Source organism: Girardinichthys multiradiatus, chromosome 3, assembly GCF_021462225.1.
Source record: "Girardinichthys multiradiatus isolate DD_20200921_A chromosome 3, DD_fGirMul_XY1, whole genome shotgun sequence".
Lineage (NCBI taxonomy): Eukaryota > Metazoa > Chordata > Actinopteri > Cyprinodontiformes > Goodeidae > Girardinichthys > Girardinichthys multiradiatus.
This window is the reverse complement of record NC_061796.1, coordinates 45,475,879-45,502,217: the sequence shown is the minus strand read 5'-3', so window position 1 is coordinate 45,502,217 and position 26,339 is coordinate 45,475,879. Positions and strand designations below refer to the sequence as shown.

General features: G+C 38.7%; 2 protein-coding genes across 7 annotated transcripts in view; both read right to left on the bottom strand.

The window, feature by feature from the left end:
• otud7b (OTU deubiquitinase 7B) overlaps window positions 1–14,695 on the bottom strand; it is a 42,476-nt gene extending 27,781 nt beyond the window's left edge. For 2 of the 5 annotated variants that reach the window (XM_047361192.1, XM_047361196.1), the window contains exon 1: window positions 14,387–14,552. The gene's annotated coding sequence lies outside the window, so the exon portion shown is untranslated. The other 3 variants (XM_047361194.1, XM_047361193.1, XM_047361195.1) reach the window with 3 other exon arrangements.
• Window positions 14,696–16,152: 1,457 nt separating this feature from the next.
• On the bottom strand, window positions 16,153–20,500 carry rbm8a (RNA binding motif protein 8A). Of its 2 annotated transcripts, none has more exons than XM_047358302.1 (6): window positions 20,362–20,500; window positions 18,449–18,508; window positions 18,283–18,360; window positions 17,696–17,832; window positions 16,853–16,989; window positions 16,153–16,539 (listed from the first exon to the last, which is right to left on the bottom strand). In XM_047358302.1, the coding sequence occupies exons 1-6, from the start codon at window positions 20,426–20,428 to the stop codon at window positions 16,491–16,493; spliced, it is 528 nt and encodes a 175-aa protein (XP_047214258.1). In that variant the 5' UTR covers window positions 20,429–20,500; the 3' UTR covers window positions 16,153–16,490. The 2 variants fall into 2 exon arrangements, with proteins under 2 accessions (XP_047214258.1, XP_047214265.1); XM_047358309.1 differs by having other exon boundaries at window positions 20,368–20,480.
• Window positions 20,501–26,339: the final 5,839 nt, after the last annotated feature.

Sequence of the window (26,339 nt, the reverse complement as noted above, 5' to 3'; positions counted from 1 at the left end):
GCAACACATTCATGTAAATAATAAAAACTATTTATCAACAGTCCTGCGCCTAATAAAACTAGACCTTGAGTCAACCGAATGCAAAAAGCTGTTTTCTATTAACTCATCTATAATCATTTGTTGTGTAGGTTACTTATAATCTAAAGCACTATACATCAATAGAATCTTTAAAAAAAAAATGTGGTTCTGTCAACAAACTGGGTCTAATGATTTATGGGACCAAAGTAAAGCCTGTCTGGAACAGCATTCCCTGTGGGGAACACGAACACAGCATATAAGCAACTCAAATATACAATATATACTTTCTCTCCAGAAAAAAGCTTGATAAATCCTGGGATTTCTGTTACTGTAATCATTGATGATGCAGACGTGAAAAGTTTCAGGTCAGCAGATGGGAGATTTAGCACCTGGATTAAACTCCTGGGAAATAATTAAGAAGTGACATGTTCCATCCTGTCAGAGTTTTACTAACACTGAGAGCACAGAGTTATTCTTGCACATAACCTGGTCTTCCAGTTGCCTTATAAACACAGCTTCATTTCCACACCGTCATGAACTGTCAGCAGCGGATGATTCGCCCCCTTTATTGTTTGTCCCAACAGGCTTTCATTCGTCTGAGAATATGAGCTTTCCTTTACAACAGAAGGTAAAATGAGCTGGAATTACAGGAGGAGTTTTCCCACTTCATCATGACCTGACCCCATTTTCCTTTCGCATACTTTGAGGTCAGATCTGACCAAATGAAGCTGAGGTATGAGGAGGAACGTCTGCCTGTAATGGCTTGGCCTTGATAAACGACCACACAAATGTGTCAGTTCTATTTTAGTCCAATCACATAAACCTTTGCTGTGATCTCAGCTAATGCAACACGCCCTCTCTGAATTACAAAACCATATGAGTAATGAGATTAAGGACGTAAGAAAACATGGGAAAGCAATGTGACTGGTGGGACCTGTAACAGGAGTGCTAAGGATGACCCAAATGTTCAAATTCAGTGCAAAGTACCGGAAATGTTCATATTACCAGCCTGTAAATAAAGCAATGAGCACCACAATAAGACCAATAAACCATCTAACTTTATGCATACCCAGCTGTATTGAAGTACACACCTGTAAATAATCCTGTAGAAATGCACACGAGTTAATATTTAAATCCTTATAATAACATTAAATTTTAAACAATGCAGGGTAGGCAACTATGCAGCTGCACTTAGTTGCAAATCTGACAAACCACAAAAACTTTTGAAACAATTTTGGGCCCAAAGAAACTTGATAAAAAAATTTAACTACAAAAAAAGCAAACAGGGTAACGACTATTAATGATAAGGTGAAGGAATGCTTAACAGCTGAAATAAATATGGAAAGAACGATAAATATAATCATTAGCTGTATTAACAGAACATTCAGATCCACCAGAAGATTGAAACCTTTAAGAAAAGTTTGGGGAGCTTGTTCCTTGAGCCAGAAAGTATTCATTTTTGGAGATATTTATAGTGATTTGGATTTAGCAAATCAATATTAAAGATGAATATATTAATATCTTGTATATTATGTCTTTGCCCCTCTATCACAGCAAATCTGGATTTTAAAGAAGAAAATTGTGTGAATAAAGAATATAAATAAGAAAATTGTGGTAATAAAGAATATGAGACATTATTGAGGATAGACTGTTTGATACAGGAAACAAAATTCAACAGGAAGACTGGATGACTAAAGGACTACAAAACCACTATACTATGAATTCACCAAAAAGAGAACCACAAAAAAGAAATATGAAACGTATAAAAATAAGCTGACAAATATAATGAGAATTGAATACCGTAAAAATTACACAAGAAGTACTTGGAACATATTAAACAGTTTACTCAAAAACAGAAAGTTGAATAATGACTATCCCCAATATTTTCTAGACAATGAAAACCGTGTTGAAGATATGAATGAAGTAGTTAATGGATTTAATACATTGTGTGTGAATGTAGGACCAAAACTGGGCAATAAAAGGTTAGTGAAACAGAAATGGACATGTTAGGTTATGTTGAAAGGAAGGAAAGCTTCATGATTCTGAGAACATTGGCAGAGAGAGAGATTTATGATATTAAAAATGCCCCCTAAACTCACGATTTTGTTAAATTTTAATCCCCAATGCCTTAACTGCATATTGACCAAATATGAAGCTGATAGCTTAAAATCCCTAGGAGGGGTTCGTTGAAGTTCGAGGTGAGTGAAAGTGAAAAATGGCCAAAAATTGGCCTTTGACCCAAAATGGCCGACTTCCTGTGCATTTTGGGGCATACCCCAAGATACTTTTTTTCTCGGTTTGAGCTCTAGCAGTGTGCCAAATTTCAAATCTCTACAATTTACGGTTCGGTGTATCTCATGTTTTGGGGCGTGGCTAAGAGGTTTGGCCACGCCCACTGACGACGACATTAAGGAACAATAATTTCACGTGGGGGAGAATTTTGGGTAAAGTCTTACGCGTTTTGGTGCATGGCAAAGTCCCCAAATTGCCCCGCGAAGACGCAACGGAAAAAAGAACAAGAAATCCTACGATTACAATAGGCCCTTGCAGCCTTACTGCTCGGCCCTAATAATATTCAATAAATAATTTATTAAATAATGAAATTGTTTGCGGAGAGGGATGGAAGATATAATTAAAGATGGAAACTGAATGAAAAAATCCATTGTTGTAGAAGGACTTTAAAAAGTATGAAAATATCAACAGCTGGAGATAAATTATGAAACAGAAGAATTAAAACAAAGTAAAAACATAAGCCAGCTCCAAAAAATCTAATGTACATTTTCTAAATGCATGTAAGGATAGAGAGAAGCAGTTTAAACTGGGACGCTAAAGGAAATGTTTCTAAATACAAATGAGTCTTTTGTTTTCATTTTTTAAAATGAATCGTGTAATTTGGACAAACATCATTTATTGATTTTTTTTAACAGATAATGTATTTGGACATCTTACATCTTGTCTTACAAAAGGAAACGTTTTGTCCTGTTTTGATTGTTTTTTTTTAATTAGTTTTTGTTGAATAAAGAATAATGTGTAAAATAAGTTACATATGAAAGGAAAAGGGTAGAGTCAAATAGGTTTTCACTTCTGCCTACCTCCTTTTCAAATGAATGCTGATGTAAATATGTACCATGGTGTATGAATGTGAATATGAGCTATCAATGGTTCGCCATCACCAGAAACAGAACTGACAACAGCTTTCAGATCATTATTACCTAAGGTTAAAAGGTAAACAGCTCTGAGCTCGTTTATTGGACGCTAAATCGCTTGATGAAACAAACTTGTGGTCTGGCACTTATTCTGAATATACAACGAACAAATGAATTGTGAAAGTTATGCACCCCATTCTGCAAGAGTTAATGTGAGGGCTGAAATGTCTCCAATAAACATATCATGAGGTCTCTAAAAAGTACTAAACTAAAAGTTCAAAAAGACAATTGTTTTACAGTTCATTGAACCAAAGCAGAGGAAGAAGACAAATGAAGGTGTGGTGAGATGTTTGATAGTCAGCTGTCTCTTTGTCTAGTGCACTGTAATCTGGTTAAATGACCGAGCCCAGTCAGCCCACACCGACTCATTACATAAGAGCTGCAGCTAGGAAGGAGAGGGATCAATGCCTGACTAAGGAACGAAACCAAGAAAAAATTCCCAACAGAAAGATGAGAGGAAGAAGCATGATAAAATCCTGGGCGTGGCGCTGATAGTGTAGGGGTTAAGCGCGCGACCATATATGAAGGCTACAGTCTTCGAGGCAGCTGTCCCGGGTTCGAGTCCCGAACCCGGCAACATTTACCAAATGTCTCCCCCTCGCTCTACCCCCTTTCCTGTCTACACACTGTCAAAAATAAAGGCCACTAGTGCCGAAAAAATATCTTAAAAAAAAAAAAAGGGGATAAAATCCTTGCAGAGCTGAGCTCAAGAAGGCTCTTTTTACTGAATATGTTTTTGTACATTCAAAACAACAGAAAAAAGCAAAGTCTGAATAAAAAGCAGAACAAATATCTGCTAATCCCATCGTCTGTGGGATGATTCATCCTTAAGGGCGTATATTGTAGGCCCATTAACTTCTAAGGCATTGCATGATGCAGAACCATAGGATTGCCTTTGCAGTGCTGATATACTCCAAGCTACCATGAAGCTTCTGCAGAGATGTGACTCAGTGCTTCTCTTCTTTAAAGGAAATACATCTTTATTTTGACATTCTTTTTAGATTGTGTTCAGGCTTGCAGCTAACAATAGCTACAATTTATTTAACAGCTTTAATTAAAAGTGATGACGTTACTTTGGGAACACTGAACTAAGGCATGAATGCACATCACAATGTCTACCTAGAAAAGCAAAGTTTTCCAGCTCTAATTTGAGTTCACAAGGTGAATATTTATATGGCCATTTACCTTCTAGGATGGAGAAAGTCAGGAGAAATGTTGTCAGAGAGCAGTAGCTTGGGGATCTAACAAACCAGAACCCCAAAGAGGGATTAAAAAGTGTTTTCGGTCACTTCACAAAAAGAAAGCTGAAATATAGATTTACAAATCAGAACAGCTGCATTTAAACACTTGTTCATCATTAGACGTTTGGACTGAGAACACACAATGTAAAAAAAAAAAAAGCATTTTTTTTTTTTACCTGATCGACAATATGCTCCCAAATACTTTATAGGTTTGGGTCTAAATGTTTTCAACAAAAACCTTTTGGTGGGTGATAAGAAATCTTCATTACCTAAGTTTTCTTCAAGGATAATCTTTGTAGTAAAAGTGCTCCACATACCACTTATCTATGCTACTAATAAATGGTCACACATCCATCACACATACTCCGGTCTTTGACAAGACAACTAATTTATTCTCTGATTACTGAGAGATTTCCACACAGTGCTCTTACAGATGCTATGTATTGATCCATATTAGGAAGTACTTCCTGATTTAGAGGGTGTGACGAAGCTTTTTCGTCAGTAAAATGTATTTTAAAATGATTTATCCACTTTGGAAAACTATGAAAAAGCCAACGAACGTTTGCGTTTCTTCCCTTCAAGAAATTTTTGTAAATATTTTAATTCATGGGACACCCCTGGAAGATATGACACTTTAAAACTATGTAAAGTAATCAGTGTTCAGCTTGGATAACAGTGTGAATTTACTGTCCCCTCAAAATAAAACAACACACAGCCATTAACCGCTGGCAACAAAGTGAGTACACCCCTATGGTAAAATGTCCAATTTGTGATCAATTACCCTTTATTCCTCTCTGGTTTCATGTGAGTCGTTATTGCAAAAAGGTCTCAGGTGTGAAAGAGGAGCAGATGTGTTAAATTCAACATGGCACCTCATAGCACAGAACTCTCGGAGGATCTGAAAAAAAAAAAAGAAATTTTTATCTACATGAAGATGGCCGAGGCTATAAGATTGCCAACACCCTGAAACTGAGCAGCGAACCCGTGGCCAGGACCATACAGTAGTTTAACAGGGAGGTTCCACTCAGAACAGGTCTCACCATGGTCGACCAGAGAAGTTGAGTACATGTGCTCAGCGTCATATCCAGAGGTTGTCTATTGACAATAGATGTAAGAGCGCTGCCAGCATTGCTGCTGAGGTTGAAGGGGTGGGGGGTCAGCATGTCGGTGCTCAAACCATATGCTGCCCACTGCATCAAATTGACCTGCATGGCTGCCGTCCCAGAAGGAAGCCTCTTCTAAAGATGATGGACAAGAAAGCCTGCAAACAGTTTACTGAAGACAAGCATACTAAGAACGTGGATTACTGGAACCACGTCCTGTGGTCTGATAAGACATAGAAATAATGGTGGCAACAAAATATATTGACAGTTTGGGCAGAATTAGGGGTGTACTCACTTTTGTTGCCAGAGGTTTAGACATTAATGACTGTGTGTTTAATTACTTTGAGGGGATAGGAAAATTAAACTGTTATACAAGCTGTAGACTGACTACTTTACATTGTTTCAAAGTGTCCTATCTTCAGTGTTTCAGTGAAAGGAGATGTACTTACTTTTATGAGATACACAAACCTATCTGCACTAATGCAGCTAGTATTTAAAAACAAAAATGTACAATTAAAAGAACGCCAAGGTTCCATAACTGGTACCTTAGCAATCCCAGTAACCTTTCCTGTTGTAACTGGTTACATAGAGAAATCAATACAGCAAACTGGACTGTGACCATTTCTGTAGACAAAAGGAAATACACTAGCAAGCTGGTCACTGACGTGAAATCAATAAAACCCACTGAAATGCAGTTAAACAGAACATCCAGAGAGCTATTAGTGACATTCGATTTAAAATGGTAAATGGACTGTTTTAATAACATTAGCTCAAAAAAAGGTTCTTCATGTAAATCCAATATGGATTTTGCCTTGAGTGGAGCACAGAATCTGGATGTGGCTGCAGACTCAATTGTCTATCTTCTTCCCAAATAAGTACATAAACAGTCTTCTCACTCCAAGAAGTGTCAAACATCCAACGTATTTAGAAGGAAGATCAACGAAATTCAAACAAGATACGTGAGGTGACACTTTTCTGCCCTGATGAGGGCCTAAAGCACCAGCTGGGGGGAGCGCCGGTGCATAATGTGAAAGACAACACCACTGTGCACCCACTGCTGATGTCAGAGATTCAACGCCATGCCTTCCACCTTGGAGGCTATGCCACTGGAGTTGGTGGAGTCCAAATGCTCCTCAGTCATCAAAGAAATATCTGCACAGCCTCATTTCCCTCCTGCAGCCTCTTTAACCTGTTTGACGGCTCGGAAACAACCGAAGCTGTTCCGTGTGACTGAACCTTTCCCTCTCTATGTGACGACACAAGAGCATTTAACTTAATTTATATAGTTTGGACTTTTTGAAGAGGAATAAGCTCTTTAAAACAAAGTTATGCAAGCTATTTTATTTATCTTGTTTAAAAATAATATCCTAGTCCATGAAACACAAAGGATGGAAAGTGTGGAGAAATAAAAAGTGTAGCTCGCATGTGGCTGTAGTTTTCACTTTGCAAACCTGTCCTGTGATGCACATCGTAAAACTTATTTAGCTTTGGTACCATGACATCCTGTTTGTTGCAGCCAGAGATATTTAATAACACCCAAACTTGTCTTTTTCCTAAACAAGGGGAAGGTGTTGTAGCTTTCTTTCAGCCAGCTGACCAGCTGTGTGCAGAAACAGTTGGAGGAAGGGTAGGGTTGGACAGTAATACGATATTAAGGTATACTAAGGTACCAAAAAATGCCAATTTATGTCATGGAAACATGAAGCACCTCTCCTCGCATGAGTGTTTGAGGCATGCTTATCATATAGAAGTTGAACCACATTTTGTTCGTAAACAACCACAGTTAAATGAACACGTTGTCATTAGAAGAAACATCTTCCCAGGAATTTTGCTTTGCCTCCGGTTCCTTATTGGGAAGGAGAGAACCTGATCTCGCTGGTCATCTGATGAAAATTCAGATAAAAACTGATCTGTCTGTTGCATTTTCCAACAAACTGTGTCTGAAGTTGTGTGTTTCGTTGTGGCTTCTTAAAGCCTAATGTGTGCTTTTGCCGATATTCACTGAAGCAAAGTAATAAGTGCTAAATCCAGCTTACTGAACCGGCCAGTAGCTCCGGAGCACGAGTGTTTATCAGTGCCTGAGAGCTGATGTCATGGTGTAGCAGAGCATGCAGCAGAGACGTCTGAATCTTCTGTTCCCTGAAGCTCTGCACAACATGAAATAACAAACTCCCTTTTTAAAAAGGAAGAAAGAGCCTGGTCTGACTGAGGCTAATAGACAAAGCTGGGACCACGGCTCTACTTGTCTTTAATACTAACGTGAACAAGCTTTTGTTTGTTTAATTATAGATAAAACTAATTCTCCTATACATGTTCTCACTTCAAGCGCATGAATGTCATTTGAAAGTTTTTGCTCTTTTATTTTAATAGGGACCACCTGACAATGTGTAATTTTCCTCATTGTGCTGACAGTTCAGCAGTCACATGATTCAGTGATCAATCAAGACAAAACTAGTGGACTGAAAGAAACATGGCCCTAAAAAGCTTTCCAGAACGTATAATGCTACAACCTCATTATAGTTTGGGTTTTTTACTCATCCCTCTCAACCTTAGCTGTTGTTTCTGTGCTCAGAGGTGCCTCAGAAGTTCCTAATGTGTTCAGTCCGGCCCACTAATCACTGCTCACAGAGTGCTAATTAACAGCCACATGAAGCCGGCTCCTGTGGACAAGGCTTTAAAGGATCAGACGTGGCATTCCCACATTCCACTGAGCAGTTTCAGTCAGAAGCCGAACAATAACCACGAAATGCTAAAGCATCCAACACTATCTGAAACTGGATGAAGTCAATGAAAATGTCCCTCAATTGGTCTATGCTTCAAAAAAATGTCATGCAGGAAAAAAATCCAATATTTATAAGTTAAAAGGAGGTATTTCACCTTTTATAGATGCGGTGATGGACACAGTTCAGTCAGCAAACCAAGTCATGGTTGTGCTACAACAAAGACAGAACCCAAGGGGGGTGAACGAACCATACCTGAGCATTACCAGGTCCGACCAGGCCATGAGCCATGGAAGTACTTAGTGAGGGAAGAAGACTCACAGTTAGGTATTTTCAGTAACAGTGAAGCCAGCAGAAGCATAAAAAGTGTTAGAACCAATTTGAAAGGCTAAAGCAATTACTTTCCAGGTTGGTAATCATAGTTCTGGAAGAGAAGTCGGAATCAGCTAAATTTGCTATCCACGGGTCAAAGTTTTAAAAAGACTGGAGATCAGAATTTGGCTAAGAAACTCTGATTTGTGAAACTCTTTGGATTAACTTAGCTCTGCTACTGATGGATAAAAGTATGTATTGTCTGAGTTAAAGAAGGAAGGAGGAGCATTTATCCAGTGCTGTCTAGAGAAAACGGAGCATGATGTTCTCCCGCTAAGGGATCACCAGTGCAGAGATAGATGGATAAATTGCTGAAGAGTAAGTGTTGGTTTCAGTTTTCAGGACAGCTGCCAAGCTAAACTCCAGACTGTGGATGAGAAGTCCTGGTTCAGTCCTATAGGGCTCCACGTTCATTTTTTTGCTTAGTGAAGAAACACAAGCCTCTGCATCCATCCAAGCAATGCTGCCTTATGGGAATATCAAGATTGAATAACCGGAGTAACAGTGATTAATGTGATTTTTGGAGCATTCCCAGCAAAGCCACATATGCTTGGTTTTAGTTTCCTAATTCCTCTAACTTTAAAGTTTTCTTGGATTCCAGCTTTCCTTGTAGCATTTAATGTCAGGGAGTTGATTATGATGCCAAAATATCACATTTGTTTTGTATATAAATTGATTGCTTATTATTACACAAGTCACATTTAAAAGGCTGGAGCAATGACTTCTGATGTAATAAATATATGAAGCCTGAAGGAATATGAGGCTCTTTTTTTTTATTCCACATCAACATAATGTTTGGTGAAGCTGTTCAACAATCAAATGGGATTTCTCCCCTTCTGCAACACAAAGAATAGAGTAAAAGCAGAATAATCTGCTTTTAAAAGTACATTAATATTAAAAATAAGACTATTCTATGAGCTGAAAGTCAGATTTAAAAGGTCTACTCTTGTTCTTTGAAGCTCACTGGATTCTTCTAGATTTAATCCTCTGTCTCTGCAGGCAGACAGCACTGACTCATGTGAATCCCCATGTGCTGCAGGCCAGGCCGTGTACACCGAGGACCGACCTAACGCCACTCTGGGTGACGTCATTAAGGATAACAGGCTCATCATTAGGCCATGTGTGGGATTACTCCTGCTGTCTTGTTTTTAACGGGCCTGGGCTGAGGATGGCAACATTTCTAAGTCTGAACCGGAAACGAATATTTTTCCACTTGCAAGCTGGAGTAGTACATCCAAAACTAAACTCATCAAGACACAGTCCAGCCCTTCACAGCTGCCTCAAGTTCAAACCCATCCGTCATGTTTAGTAGGTTCTTATCTTATGGGTATTTATCCATTGAAGTAACTGTGTTTCAATAACCAGCCATATTGGATTGGGTTCAAAAATATGAGAGACTATCAAGAGTCTCACATCCAACTAGATATCATTTTATCAGACAGTGTTTGCTCTACCAAGAATTTATAACATCTTTATCAGAAGAAGTAACACCACATAAAGCATCTTAGGCTGTCTGCGCAACCAATAAGATGATAGCCAAATAAGGCAGGAGATTAAAGCAGGACCACTGCTGGGCAGATGCTGCATTCAAGTACATTTTAAGCACAACATACCAGTACCTTACCCTTTCCTGTTTTGTCTTTGTCTTTGCTATGGGTACCACAAAATCCATTCGTGATCAGTGTCTATATTTGTACAGAACGGGTTTGGGACCTTTGTTTTGACTGCAAAGCTGTAGACCTCTGATTCTGGATACTATTTTACCAGGTTGAGCACATGCAAGGAAACTGTTACCAGGATAAAGTCTGTTGTGTGTGGTTTACTCAAGCCTCACCTAACCTTGTAACCTTTAACCTAATATTTCTAAAAAGTTCTGGCATTTGTCAGCATTTAAATACATTTGTTCATTCATTGTGGACTTAAGCCTATCCCAGAAATCCTTGGCCGAGAGCTGGAGTGCACCATGGACAGGTCACCTTTCTATCCACGGCCAACACACACAAACACTGACAGGTAAGGGTCATGTAGAGCTTCTAGGCAACATAGCAAGCTTGTTTTTGGACTTTGGAGGAAGCTAAAATACCAGGAATACCTTGGACCTTGCTGATTGTGAATAGATTGTCATCAAAGTTCATGTTAATGTACAAGTAGACAGACTGACAAACACTTCTGGCAATACATTGTAATTTTAAGTACACCCAACTCTATAGTAAAGCACTAATATTTGGGGTTTAGTGTGAATAGTGTGCTAATGAGTTGTTGTGGGGAGAAACTCTTGTTCCTCAAACAAACATATTGTCCATTTATGGAGATGGTGCGAAATATTTTTCCTAATCAGCATGAGAAAACAGTTCAGGAGAGAGTCCAGGCATTAAGCTTCCTTCCTCTCAGACCTTGGTTGCTGAGAAGCTTTTATATTAAATACGTTGAGATAAAGGCTGCCGTCTCCACTAACAGAATGGCTGATAATGTATAACTCTTGTTCCAGAACTCAACAAAAATGTAACTGCAACATAACCTGGAGACTGTTTAATCACTCAACCCCAGCAGCAAACTCAATCAATATCCAGTCCTCATTCTGTAGTCCATGAAGAGAAGGAAAAGGCGAACTGGAGAGAGTAACTGATACAGCACGCTCTCATTACCACAGCTTCTGTTATGGGAGTGTATTGGGTTATGGCTGTTCCACTTTCACCATGAGGCTATACTCCATTTCATTTGATGTAATAACTGTATTACTCTACTATTTGATGACAAGTTGAGTTATGTAAATCCCACAGCAACAAGTACAGCTGCAAGATCCGCAGTCAATCAGCCAAAGACATCCAGACAGGTGCCTCGGTTCTGAGTTTCTCCACAATGACACAAGCTGCCTGGACCAGAAGCAAGGTGCTGTGTCACAGACTGGCTGGCAACCAGGCATGCAGGGGAGGGTGGGGCTCTGAGGTGCTTCAATAATGGCTGTCTCACACACAAACCGTCAATTGGCTTCTTCGCTGCGACAATGTGAACACTAAAGTTGTTTTCCACTGGTTACTGCATCTAATCCTGTATTTATGGTGCATCCTGCAGAGAAGAGGGCTTTCAAACATAATTTTATTAATCTAAAGAAGCAGCTTCTAGTGTTAGCTTACGCCTGCTGCAGGCTGAACACTGCAGAATAACGTGGAGACTCATCATAAATGTGATGCATTGTCCTACTAACCTGAGGAAGCACTTATCCAATTATTAATCTGACCACGCTTTCAGGACCCTAAGGGAATAGCTCTGTGGCCAAATGGGCCTGGCTCACCAAGTGACACTGGATCCATGACACACTCATACACAAACAGGCGGTGAACAGCTGTTTGGGGAACCCGGTGAGAGACAAATGTTACATTTTCATACCCTGTGTGCTGCAGAAGATGCACAAGTACAGCAGTCACTGAAACACAATGTTCACTGAGAAAGCAACAATCAGCAACTATGTCAAATACAAAAGGAATAATACAAGTTAAGGAAATGGTTAGAAAAGGTACTACAAGCAAAGGTTTCACAGCAGAAAGCTATCCTTCTACCTGCACCAAGCTTTTTTCAAAGAACGTTTACTTTGGTTGATTGCGTCACGTTCGCCATTTTTAATTTTTAACTGAGGTTATTGGAGGCTGCTTACCACAGTCCCTTTGAATAATGGTGCATGACACAGAGGGCATTCTGAACCACAAATTTACATCAGGAACAACTAATTTAAATGACACATAAAAGTATACAACTCGGTAAGCAAATTAGGTTTATGTTTCTGTTTGGTTCTTGGGTAATGTGTGGAAGTCGCTCATTGTTTTTTAGTCTCTACTGCTACATTCGTACATAGATGTGGTTTTTAAACAGTGGATGTAACATCCATTTAAAGGTATTCTTTATATTTTATGTATCCTGATTGCTTCGGGATCGGAAAGAAACTCTTTAAACACCTGCATAAGGTGTTCCCTAAAGTATTATTCTCTAACCATGATCTATTTTTCACTCAAAAAGTGCAGGAAAGTACACACTGCTTGTTGACGCGTTTATAGAACAACAATGATGGGAGTTTTGATGCATATCGAAGACAAAATTGATTTTTCAGTAATTCCCCGATCAGAGGAAAAGTTGCTAATTCCACCGAATCTATATTTGCATATATCTTCGGGTCTGTAAACTGAAAATGCTAAAACTGTCAGCATTGCTTGTTCAAAGTCTGTCCTCGAGGGCCGGTGTCCTGCATGTTTTAATTGTTTTCCTGCTTTAACAGTTCAGCAAAAGCCTGTTACTCAGCCATCGATGAAAATATGGTGTGCTGAAGCTGGGAAACATCTGAAACATGCAGGAGACCGGCCCTCGAGGACCAAGTTTGGACACCCCTTATCTAGATGGATGATTCCGATTTGTCCCCAGGGGGTCATTTAAAATAATAAGAACATAGCTTCAACACATAGAACTGTCCTAAAGATCAACACATACAGTACAACTGTCGCTTTGCACAGGTAAAAATATCAATAATAAAAACTATAAAGTGGACTTTCGGACATGTGAATTTATGTAGCTGTGTCAATGTTCTCAGATTTTGAGTTCAGGAGATGGGACAGCCCTGGGGACAAAGGTCATCTTCCTCCTCTGTGCCCTACAGCTTGGACATGGAAGTCTGCAAAGCCAGGCACATTCAACTGAAAATGTTGCTAACATAGCGATTATCCACTGAATAGATTGAAGAAATGGGAGGGTTTGATAGATCATTTTCTTTGCTGCTTAAGCCAACAGTTAGGCTCAGATATAAGATCCATTTTGGTCCTGCATAATGTCACCAAATACAACATAAGCCGCCCCATCTGGCCAAATGCAGTACAATCCATGTAAAAACCACTGCCCTACTTCTTGTGTTGACCATCAGCCCAACGTCTGCCAAAAAAACAAAGGCCTCCACAACTACAAGAGGTGAATAATTCAACGTCCAGAGAAACTCAATCCTGCCTCTCTCATATGGAGGAGATGCTGGAAATGACGGCAAATAACCAAGTCGAGGTTTCAACCCGAACACGGTGCAGTGAACTCAGGTGACCCAAAAGGATCCAAGTTTGATGGACTTGATAAAAACGTCTTGTTCTGATTGTGGGTTAGGACTTACACGTGAGCAGGTGTAAACAGTGACTTCGGGTAATTTCCCGCTAAGCTGGTGCTTTAAATAAACCTTACATCACGCCTGCACCTTAAACACACACCGGTTTTCCGATGTTCTGGATCGTGACTGCCAGCTTTGACGAAATCAAATGATAGTATTCTTCATTTTGGTTGTAAATAAAATAAAGTGTGGCAGAAATAAGGAACATGTGGTTTAAATTATTACAAATAATGTCCAGGAAGCATTTTATTTGCAGACGGTTGCAGTTTGCGATGAAGCTATTGTAGCTATGACTACTCTTTGAAACATCTACGAACAATACACATGCTTACATAAACGCATTTGAGGCGTTCAAACGCAGAATGATGCTCCGTTTACATACAACCCCCGAACTTTACATTCACCCAAAAATAATGGGAGTATTCGCGGAAAGCGTACAATATACGGGCATGAATGCTGGTTACAACGAAGGGGTGCATTTTGTTTTCAGTCAGAACACCAAGCCGTAACATTTAGCTAGCAAGTGGCTACTTCACGCTAATCAGAAGCTAACCCAGGCTAACGCTGCTAGCTGGAGTATCCTCTTACTGCTTACCTTCAGCGGCCTCGCAGATGTACTTCTCATCGTGCCATTAAGTTTCCCAGGAAGTCCCAACTTGTAAATCTCACGAATAACCCCCCAAAAACAGAAATTTAACTTTTAAACATATTCACAGCTTACACACAGCACGGGATCCCAAACCGGACCATCAACGACAAAGTAATTCTCTAACACTTACAACAACAACGTCAAGTCACGGCTTGTACCCGCCCACGCGACCGGATGAGCCAATCACGGCCTCCTGCTGATTGAACCGATGTAGACATTAGCCAATGAACATGCCCAAACACTGACTGATTTTCACCACTAGAGTAAACACCAAATGAGAGCAGCGGCTGCTGGGTTTGTCCCAGTAGCCTATAGGCGCCGTGTGGTTGACAAAAAGCAATGAATGAGATCATCCCAGATGATGTAAAACCGTCGTCATACAAGTCGACTGATGTCGTTTTCTATGGTCGATGCCGATATTTACAGGGTTCCTACATGTTTCTATCAAGCCAGAAAGCCACAGCTTTCCAGACTCAAATTCCCAGAGTTCTCTCTGGTCTTGCCAACTTTTAAAGTATAAATATAAAACATAAGTCTTGGCAGAAATTTCTACAAAGGTAGGGCTGTAAATACGGAAACCAACTACCGTAAGGAAAATATGTATGTATGGATATATTTATGGATGGAAACAGATGAATATTGGATGGTAAAATCCAAACGAATATAAAATTGGTGAGCACAAAAAAAAACATCATAGAACGATAGAAGCTTAAATTAATTATTAGATGGACGGTTGAATGGATAGTACAAAAACCAATGGTTAGATGAAAAATGGATGTTAGTGAAAACCAGAGGATCTAAAGATGGGTGTAAAGAAAATACTAAGTAATAGGGACCAGTTGGATGACGGATGGCTCAATAGATGAATGGATGAAAGGATGAGTAGTGAACAGTACAAAAACTAGATGAGTGGATGAATGGATGGACAGAGAAAGATGTACTGAGCTAGATGGACAGATGGAACAATAGTTTGATTGACAAATGGTTTGATGGTAGGATGGATGAATAGACAGATGGACAGGCAAACAGATGAATGGACTGATGGTTAAGACATTTGTGTCACAGATAGAGGGATAAACAGATTGAGAGAAGAATGAATAATGGATGGTAGCAAAACCAGATGGATGAATGAGTAGGTTAATGGACAAAAAAAAAAAAAGACCCAACTAAGAAAGAGGGATAGATGGGTGGCTGGCTGGATAATTGACTAACAGATGAATTGATGGAAAAATATTGGACATTTAGAAAACCAGGTGCATAAACAGGGATTGATGGACAGATGCATGGTGATTGTTCCATTTCTAAATCTCTTTATTTTTCCGTACTTATCTAGTTTTGGAAAGTAATCAAATTCAAAACTGAACAAGAAACCCGTATGAAGAAAAAACCAGAGGTTTTTTGGTTAATATTTTTTTTCCTCCCAAACCGTCAATTTATTTGTAACTGAAATCAATATTTTTAAGCCAATCGTTGACTCCTAAGCTTCTAAATCCTCCTGCAGTGCAGAACTCCTTCCTTGCTGAGCTGATTGAAGGCTTGTCATCAAACTAGCAGCACGGAGACACTGGTGGCATCTGCTTTTAACAATTTGATTCACTAAAGATGTGCATCGTTTGTTATCAGGCAACGTATGTTGAAAAACACTGATATTGGCCGGACAATTCTGGCGTCCTTCTAACAATGAAGTGGCATAAAATACAACAAGGCACGCATTTATCTTTTAAAACTTTATTTGTCCCCAGGTTGTAAAAGCACAAAACAATCACAATGAAATTCAAACTCAAACATTTTGAGGAATCACGGAAACTATAAACATGCACGACCAAGTTGGTTTTCAGTGTTTACCAAACCTTCACTAAAAGACTCAAATGTGCTGCAAATGGTGCAGTTAAACCGGCTGTTTCTTGCAGAGCGCCTTATGTCCAGTACAGTTGCTCTGTATAATAATACAACAGTAGCTGAAAAATTAGTGAAAGAATAGCAAGATATTTTTTTAAATGAAAGACTGAGAAACTGCCCGCCAACATGAATGGATAAACTCCGCTTCCACTCAGCGTCGTCTCCGGTCTGGACTTCTGCTGCGTCTCCGTCCACCCCCCCTGTGACAACACAAGTCACATTATGTTGGATTTACACATCAGGCATAAGGACTACCAATGAAAACCAGCATGTTGTCGAACCACAGTGCATTTACATTTAACTTATTTATTTAATGTACACTGTTACTTTTGAACAAATATTAAAATAAAAACCTATACTGAACAAAATGCTGCATTTTTTGACAAAGTAGCATATTTATATAAACATAAATGCATGATAAAACATATGAGGCTGACTAAATCTAAAGATTTTAAGTTACATACTTTGAAGCACTACTAAAAAATAAAAACCAAATAAAACCAGATGTCTCACCTCCTCTTGTTCTTAGGAGGTCCTCTGACAAATGCCCAGTCTACGCTTATAGTCTGGCCCATCAGGTCCTGACCGTTGAGTCCCTCCATGGCTGCCTGTGCTTCTTTGTACGTCTCATACTCTACCAGTGCGTAGCCCTGAGAAAAAGCATTAAATAGATTATCGGGACAAAAATACGACACATTTGTTCATATTTTTTTTTTTTATCCAACTCTGGAATTATAAGAAGTATTTTACCAAATAAAATAATTAGCAGAAGGAAGCACAACAACCCTGAAATAAATCCCTATAGTCAGTTCTGGCTACACAACTAAGGCAATGCTGCCACCTGGTGGATGTGAATCAGAGAGCAGAAAAACAAAACGATGACACTCAAACAGAAATATAAGTCAGATCATGTAGGTTTGTCAACACAGATACTTCTAATAACAGAGGTCTAAAACTAACTAATTATTTCTTTAGTAAAGCAACCCATGAGTGTTTTAATCAGAAAATATTTTACAATTAACCTAAACTGAGGAAAGTTTGTGGAGTAAACCAACTAAAACTATTTGTCGTTATAATTAGACAATTTTACTTTCAGTCTATTTTTTTAGTACACAATCACAATGCAACTATTATCCTGCGTAATCATTCACTTTAAAGTTATATATACTATCACTAAATGTCTGATATACATTGCAGCCAATAGAAAAAAATCAGTTTAATTTATGAGGAGAAAATCCCTGTTTTTTTTTAAAGGAAGGGAAACAGGTGAGAACAAACTTTTCACAAGGTGTGAAACTGCATTAAAGTCATAATTCAAAAAATGACACACTGAGAGTCATGGTTTAATTTTCTTACCTTCAGGTAACCTGTTCTTCGGTCAAGGTTAAGATGCAGGTTCTTGATTTCTCCAAACTCTGAAAACTTGTCATGGATGTCCTCCTCTGTTGCCTCCTCATGCACACCCGTCACAAACAGGATCCAACCCTCCACAGCTACAGCAAATTAAAAAAGGTATTAAATCCTTTCACTTACTTTGTTTGGCTCTTATGAAATTTAAATCAGCCAAGTCAGAATGAGCATTATTGGCCATAATTGTGTGCACAAAAAAGGAATTTGACTTTGGTTTCACGCATTCACAACATACAGACATCAAGTTTATACATATACAGTATCCTTAGTTATAATAGTAACTAAGTAAATTAAATGTTAAATTAAAGCTGAATATTTTTTTTTTAACTGTTTTGCAATATCTGTCAAAAGTCTAACGTGGGCAGAAGATCTGCTAACTGGTGAAACCAGTCCCCCAGTACTTAAATGACAAAAAAACAACTGGAGTCAAACAAGTTGACAGTAAAGAAGGAAAAAATGTAAACAGATTACACCGACAAATAATTTCTTCAAGAACCTGTCGGAGAAGGTTTAGTAAAGTCTTTAGGACTTACATCTCTGAGGACCTGGCTCATCCCCATCCTGCTCCACAGTATCATAGTCCTCTTTAGCTCTGGACCTGGACCCCTCCTCTGAAATCCATAACATGTTTTTTTAAAACATCACAGAACATAGTTTCTAACTGCTCAGCAAGGCTTTATCTAATGAACATAAAGTTACCCAAGCCGAAGCCTCGTCCTTTTCTCTTCTTGGCCTTCTCTTTCAGCTTGTGGATGCTCTCTGAGGAGAGAAAGAGAAAGTCGGTGTGTGGAAAAGCTCAAAGGGGATTTGATGGCTGACACAGATAAATTATGATGGGTATTTATTTTTATTTTATTTACTGGCCCATATGCTGTTTTTCTTTGGGTTTTAAATTCAGATCACAATTGTTCTGGCTTCTCTGGGAATTAAAGGGAAGTACTGGTCACCTGAATTACAAAACAGATGAAAACAGGAGATTTGGGTCTACCTGTTTCTGTGTTTACCACAGTCAACATAATAAATCACACTGTGCTGGAGGAAGAGCCAACATTTAAAAGAAAAAAAATCTGTATAATCTTTAGTCCGGAAAATATACTGACCTCTTTCAAGATCTAAATAAATCCTTAAAGTAACCATGCTAGCCAACGCATAGATTTCAAAATTGTTGTGATATGTTTTCTCCATTAGGGGTGGATTGTCAACATTTCTGCAGCTGAGGTTTGCAGCAGTTATTGTGAAGATGATTTCAAAAGAAGACCAAATGTTGGTTTAGATGTCAAAGGTTTATGCCCAATTTACCATCATCTATAAAAAGCTTGAAGCTTAGATATGAGGACACTGTACAGTGATTTTTCTCTGTAGTATGTGATTTGTTTTTAGCATTTTTTGGAGCCAATTGCTCTCAGGGTCCCACCTTCTAAAGTGGCTCATGGAAAAGCACATATAGAAGTAACTTTTATACTGCACTGTGTTCATTGGCTAACATAGGTGTGATGAGAAGCTGATTGTTGCAAGCGAGTAAGTTAATATGCAGCTTTTTTTGTTTTAATTGACATGCTTATATCTATAACCTGGAAGTCTGCTTGCTTAATTTCTGAGGACAGACGTCAACTAGGATCTGAATCAGCAAGGACACGTTTTAATGCCAGGTCTGACCAGGGCATTAAAAACTTTAAGGTAGCCACATCTCCAGCTTAGTCATTGTGATCTGATTTGCTGACAGTTCAGCTCTAGAAAGCTTTGGTTGAGACATCAGACAATGTAGAAAACTGCTTTAACAATCAACTAAATAAATGAATCATTACCTATGACAAAACTAAGTTTAACAATATTATTTTTTTATACTCTTCAATGTAAACAAAAACAACTTCAACTCATCAGAATCAGCTTTATTGCCAGGTTCGTACATACAAACAAGGAATTTGACTCCGGTACACTTTGCTATCTGGTTTTTGCATTAAAGAGTATACAAATATACAATATACACATATATAATAAAAAGGTGCATTTGCAACGTCTGTATGCTGCTGTTTGAAACTCTATTAAATGTTCAACAGAGAAACAGCCCGGAGGAAGAAACGGTCTGTGTGGCGGCTCATCGATCCACAATTGCTTTTAACGACCTATTACGACGTAGTGATGTTTAATATTTTTAGTTTTCTCCTATACAGAACTTCTTGATCTATGTCTTGAAAGCTGCACTATAAGGAAAGTTTTACTTACTACAAACCAGAAACTAGACATTACAATTGCGCTTCGGTAGATTTGCGTTCGGTTAACCGGCGGTTAATCTCAGTCACACTTCATATAACTGTTGGCCTTTTACGTTAGAGGTAAAAATTCAAGGAAGAAGCCGTTAACACCTGAAAATATACTTTAAAATGTAGTCTTTAACTATCTGAAAAGCAGCTGCCCGATTAAGCAGCTAACAGACGCAGAGCGTTTGAATGAAATAGCATTCAGCTTTGTTAGCTTAGCTTAGCTCAGGCCTGCCAACACGCAGAGTGGCTTTTGCCAGTTTTCCACGTTCACAGAAAAGTATAACTGACCCATAACTTGTACACCGCGATAAACAAATTATGTGTCAGTAAAAGTGCAAAGAATATAATCACCATCACCATCCTCATCCATAGGAAAGTCTTCGCCTCCCGCCTCATGAAGATCCAACACGTCCGCCATGATGCCTCGGTCTGTGTACACCAGCTTCTGGGCATTGGGTCTTTACTGCCACCTACTGGACTGGATGTCTCTGCCTGTATATAATTAGAATGTGCTTTTTCCGGTATTAGGGCTACTTTACTGCCACCTACTGGACTGGATGTCTCTGCCTGTATATAATTAGAATGTGCTTTTTCCGGTATTAGGGCTACTTTACTGCCACCTACTGGACTGCATGTTTGTGGGACATCAGAGAGGAAAATTCATCTCTACAGGTCCTTCTCAAAATATTAGCATATTGTGATAAAGTTAATTATTTTCCATAATGTCATGATGAAAATTTAACATTCATATATTTTAGATTCATTGCACACTAACTGAAATATTTCAGGTCTTTTATTGTCTTAATACGGATGATTTTGGCATACAGCTCATGAAAACCCAAAATTCCTATCTCACAGAATTAGCATATTTCATCCGACCAATAAAAGAAAAGTGTTTTTAATACAAAAAACGTCAACCTTCAAATAATCATGTACAGATATGCACTCAATACTTGGTCGGGAATCCTTTGGCAGAAATGACTGCTTCAATGCGGCGTGGCATGGAGGCAATCAGCCTGTGGCACTGCTGAGGTCTTATGGAGGCCCAGGATGCTTCGATAGCGGCCTTTAGCTCATCCAGAGTGTTGGGTCTTGAGTCTCTCAACGTTCTCTTCACAATATCCCACAGATTCTCTATGGGGTTCAGGTCAGGAGAGTTGGCAGGCCAATTGAGCACAGTGATACCATGGTCAGTAAACCATTTACCAGTGGTTTTGGCACTGTGAGCAGGTGCCAGGTCGTGCTGAAAAATGAAATCTTTATCTCCATAAAGTTTTTCAGCAGATGGAAGCATGAAGTGCTCCAAAATCTCCTGATAGCTAGCTGCATTGACCCTGCCCTTGATAAAACACAGTGGACCAACACCAGCAACTGACACGGCACCCCAGACCATCACTGACTGTGGGTACTTGACACTGGACTTCTGGCATTTTGGCATTTCCTTCTCCCCAGTCTTCCTCCAGACTCTGGCACCTTGATTTCCGAATGACATGCAGAATTTGCTTTCATCTGAAAAAAGTACTTTGGACCACTGAGCAACAGTCCAGTGCTGCTTCTCTGTAGCCCAGGTCAGGCGCTTCTGCCACTGTTTCTGGTTCAAAAGTGGCTTGACCTGGGGAATGTGGCACCTGTAGCCCATTTCCTGCACACGCCTGTGCACGGTGGCTCTGGATGTTTCTACTCCAGACTCAGTCCACTGCTTCCGCAGGTCCCCCAAGGTCTGGAATCGGCCCTTCTCCACAATCTTCCTCAGGGTCCGGTCACCTCTTCTCGTTGTGCAGCGTTTTCTGCCACACTTTTTCCTTCCCACAGACTTCCCACTGAGGTGCCTTGATACAGCACTCTGGGAACAGCCTATTCGTTCAGAAATTTCTTTCTGTGTCTTCCCCTCTTGCTTGAGGGTGTCAATAGTGGCCTTCTGGACAGCAGTCAGGTCGGCAGTCTTACCCATGATTGGGGTTTTGAGTGATGAACCAGGCTGGGAGTTTTAAAGGCCTCAGGAATCTTTTGCAGGTGTTTAGAGTTAACTCGTTGATTCAGATGATTAGGTTCATAGCTCGTTTAGAGACCCTTTTAATGATATGCTAATTTTGTGAGATAGGAATTTTGGGTTTTCATGAGCTGTATGCCAAAATCATCCGTATTAAGACAATAAAAGACCTGAAATATTTCAGTTAGTGTGCAATGAATCTAAAATATATGAATGTTAAATTTTCATCATGACATTATGGAAAATAATGAACTTTATCACAATATGCTAATATTTTGAGAAGGACCTGTATAGGTGTGCGTTCCAGACATCCACTCCTGGCAAGATTGGAACCTGTTTCTAGATTTTTTCCTCATGTTAATATTTATTTTTATTTATGAACTTCAAACTGTTTTAAAATAGCCTTATGCCCCTTATATTTCTGTCCTGGCATTGCCTTAACATACACCTGTATGATCCACAGCAACAAACTACCAGACGTCGTGCTTTTACAGAGTTAATCACATTGATGATGTTTAAACAATGAAGTATATTTAATTATTAGCTCCTGGATGCTTTTTTTCCTCTTAGAAGAAATAGAATCAGTTTTATTGATCAAGATTGTGTACGCACACAAGGAATTTGACTTAGGTTTCACGTTCACAGCATATAAAATATAGGGCAAGGAAAGTTTATTTGTATAGTACATTCTGGCAACAAGACAATTCAAGGTGTTTGACATGATGATAAAAGTACATTGTAGTGGCATGATAAATGAAAGTAAAGAAAAGATGGAAAACTAATTGAAATTAATGATGTTTCATTTAGTTTAAATAGAAAAATCAAAAGCCACTCTGAACAAATAGATGTTTAACCTTCATTTAAAAGAACTCAGGGAATTAGCATTTTTGCAGTTTTCTGGAAGTTTGTTCCAGATAAGTGGGGCATAAGAACTGAATGCTGCATCTCCATGTTTGGTTCTGGTTCTGAGGATGCAGAGTAGACTAGAACTGTAGGACCAATAAGTGGTCTGGAAGGTAAATCTTTAATGTACTCTGGTGCTGAGCCATTCAGTGATTTATAAACTAACAGATGCATTTTAAAGTCTATTCTCTGAGGTCCAGAGAGCCAGTGTAAGGACTTTAGATCTAGGGTGATGTTTTCTACTTTCCAAGTTCTAGTGAGGACACTGGCAGCAGCGTTCTGGATCAGCTGCAGCAGTCTGATTGACGTTTTAGGCAAACCTGTGAAGACACCGTTGCAGTAATCGATTCCACTAAGAATAAACATACGGATGAGTTTCTGATGTCCTGCTGGAACTTTAGTCCTTTATTATATTTATCTAAATAATTATATAGATAAAATAAAGATTAAACAAACCGCATGTACAAGTATGTGTATGTATACACAATTTTTTTATAAAGGAAAACAAAAAACAGGCTGTCATAGTGCAAATACGCTTAAATGCTTTAAAAGCAAATACTTTAGGACCTGAAAAAAAAAACAGATGAAAAGTACTATATCCTTGTATGTAATATTAAAAAGGGAGTATTTTTTTAAACACAACTGTAAATAAAAATACATAAATAATGAAATTTACATTACAAATCTGTATCTAATCGAAGCCAAATCTAGAATAGTGACATAAACACCGGAGTTCTGACAAAAAGTGAAATGAGCCTGGGTGAATTAAAAAAAATATAGAAATGAAACTGTATATGACGCTTCAATGCATTTTATAAAAACATTTAAAGCACAGTATGACATTAAACATCACCTTAAGATTCAATACAAACATCTAAATTGACCCTAAAACATAAGAAACTTATAGCTGTTTAAAAATTCTTTTAAAACTGTTGCAGCACTTTGAAAAAGAATTTGCTCTCTTATTTGTCACACTTAAATGTTTCAAATCATTAAACAAATTTTAAAATCAGACAAAGATAACCCGAGTAAACACAGAAAGCAGTTTACAAATGATTATTTTTTTGTATTGAGAGGAAAAAGCTATCCAAACTAAGCTGGCCCTTACTGAAAATGTAATCCACCCTTTCCTTTGGGAAAGTATTCTGCGGACTGAGATAAAAGTGTTTTGGAAAAGCATTTGGGTTATGATGTTTACTGCAAAACTAACAGCATTTCAGATGAAGAACATCTTCCTGACGTGTTGGGCTACCTTGCTGCTTCAGGACCTGGATGACTTGCAGTAATTATTGGAACCATGAATTCTGCTCCCTAACAGAAAATCTTGAAGAAGATTGTCCGGCTATTAGTTCATGACCTCATAACCCCAATACTCAAGTACACCTGAGCTATGCAGTAGAAACACACCAGCAGGTCCACCTTTAAATGACTCAAAAACGACAGTTAAGGTTTTCAGGGGCCTATTCAAAGTCCAGACCTAAACTGGATTGAGATGGTGTGGAGTGACCTTAAACAGGCCATTCCTGCTCAAACCCCCTTAAAACTGAAGTTTTTCATTTGGGTCTAATATGATATTTTGTGTAATAAGTTGAATGCTTTAAATGTGACAAAAAAGCTAAATCAGAATAAATCTGAAGCAAATGACACGTGCTGCTGCTGTTTTTGGCCAGGTCACCCTTGTGAAAAAGGTTCTGATCTCAATGTGTCTTTTAACTGGTTAAATAAAGGTTTAATTAGAAAAATTAACATTTTCACAACACTGTATCTGATGTAAGTTAATTAATCCTGATGGCACCTTAAACCTGAAGCACTTCCTTTTGGTCCGCAATAAACGAGAAGTCCGCATTGCAGTGAATTCTGATTCTGGGTGTGTTTCAACCCAAAGGATGTTATGAATAACATGTTAATTGTAGTACAGGTAAAGAAAAGAAATTTAAAGATTAGAAAAAGACAGATTTTGAAGTCTCAAAACAAGCAACGTTCTCTTGTAGGTGCCTCCCAGAGCCGAATGCAGTTTCAGAAATGAACTCAGCCGGAGATTTTCTTTGTGATCGTTTTATTACTCTCATTGTTCCTGAAGGAGCACAGTACAATATCAAGACTTAAAAAAAGCAGACAGAAATGCAGGTTGCCATAGTGATGCCATGAATGTCCAACCTTGCACACAGCTGTGAGCATGTGAAAAAGGAGAGGAGCGAAATATGTTTGTGCAACAACAAGCCTTCAAAATGACTTAAAGATGTGCAAAGAATTAATCACAGACATAAGGCGTGAATGTCAGAAAATATAGATAAACCAGCAGATCAAATGTTCTTGTAAAGTAAGCAGATCATGTGTGGAGAGAATCTGCTGCTTTCTTCTGTGTGATGAGTTTATCAGGAGCTGCTGCAGATTATTAGGTAACGGCCGATAGGAGGGAGTAAATGGGATCTGAGACTTTGTCATGAGCTGAGGTGATTCGTTTCATGAAATGTTTCAGTAGAACGGACTCTGACATCACTATACAGAGCAGAACAATGAGCTCAGCTCTCAGCTCTCAGTGCAGGACGCTGTTTAGGATCAAAAGGTACAAAGGTTCTGCCTCCAATTGTTGAGAAAATATTTGCAAAATTCTATTCACATGTTTTCCTGATTGTTTTTCATATCTCTGTTCTTGCTGTTACTCCATTCACAATGGCTCCAGCTGGAATTTGAACCCAGGACCTTCTTGTTGCAAGACAACTGCACTACCAATTGCTCCACCACCCAGTTGGAGGCCACAACGAATGTGTGCTGAGTGTGTGTTTGAGGTGCACCCGGCTAACGTACCTTTGATCAAATATCAGAGAGAGTGTAAATATATAGCATGTATGTTAAAATTCAACCCTGTCTGAATTAGAGAAAAAACACATTAACTTTAAACTTGTGCTCCCAATTCTTGTTTTTACATTTCTTGAAGTTATGACGTTTAAGACCAGTTCAAACAAATCACTAAAAGATCACATCTAATATGACATTTTTGCCCATGATGAATGTCATGAACTTGTAATCACCACACATTTATGGATTTCCAAAGCCGCTAAGCTGTGATTTTGATGTGTTTAAAATAAAAATGATCTGCTTTGCCTTTGAAACCTTGATCTTTAGGCAGAAAGTACTCCTTTAGTTGAGTGAATTAAAACAGAGTTTTAAATGTCTAGAAACAAAAGCAAAATGTATCATTAAAGTGATATAATCGGATCAAGTGTTTCTTGTGGACCCGATTTTATCAAGTTGGAGCTTTGAGCTTGCGATGAAGAATTTATTGTCTCTGTTTAGAGGCTCGTATCACAGAGTGGACTTTGTATCCTTCTTGTCATGGACTGTGTCAAACATCAAGGTTCAGCCAGCACAGTGCTTGTTCTGACCTTTTAATGCCACATCTTCTCACTGGAAGAGATTAAGTTCTGAGTAATAA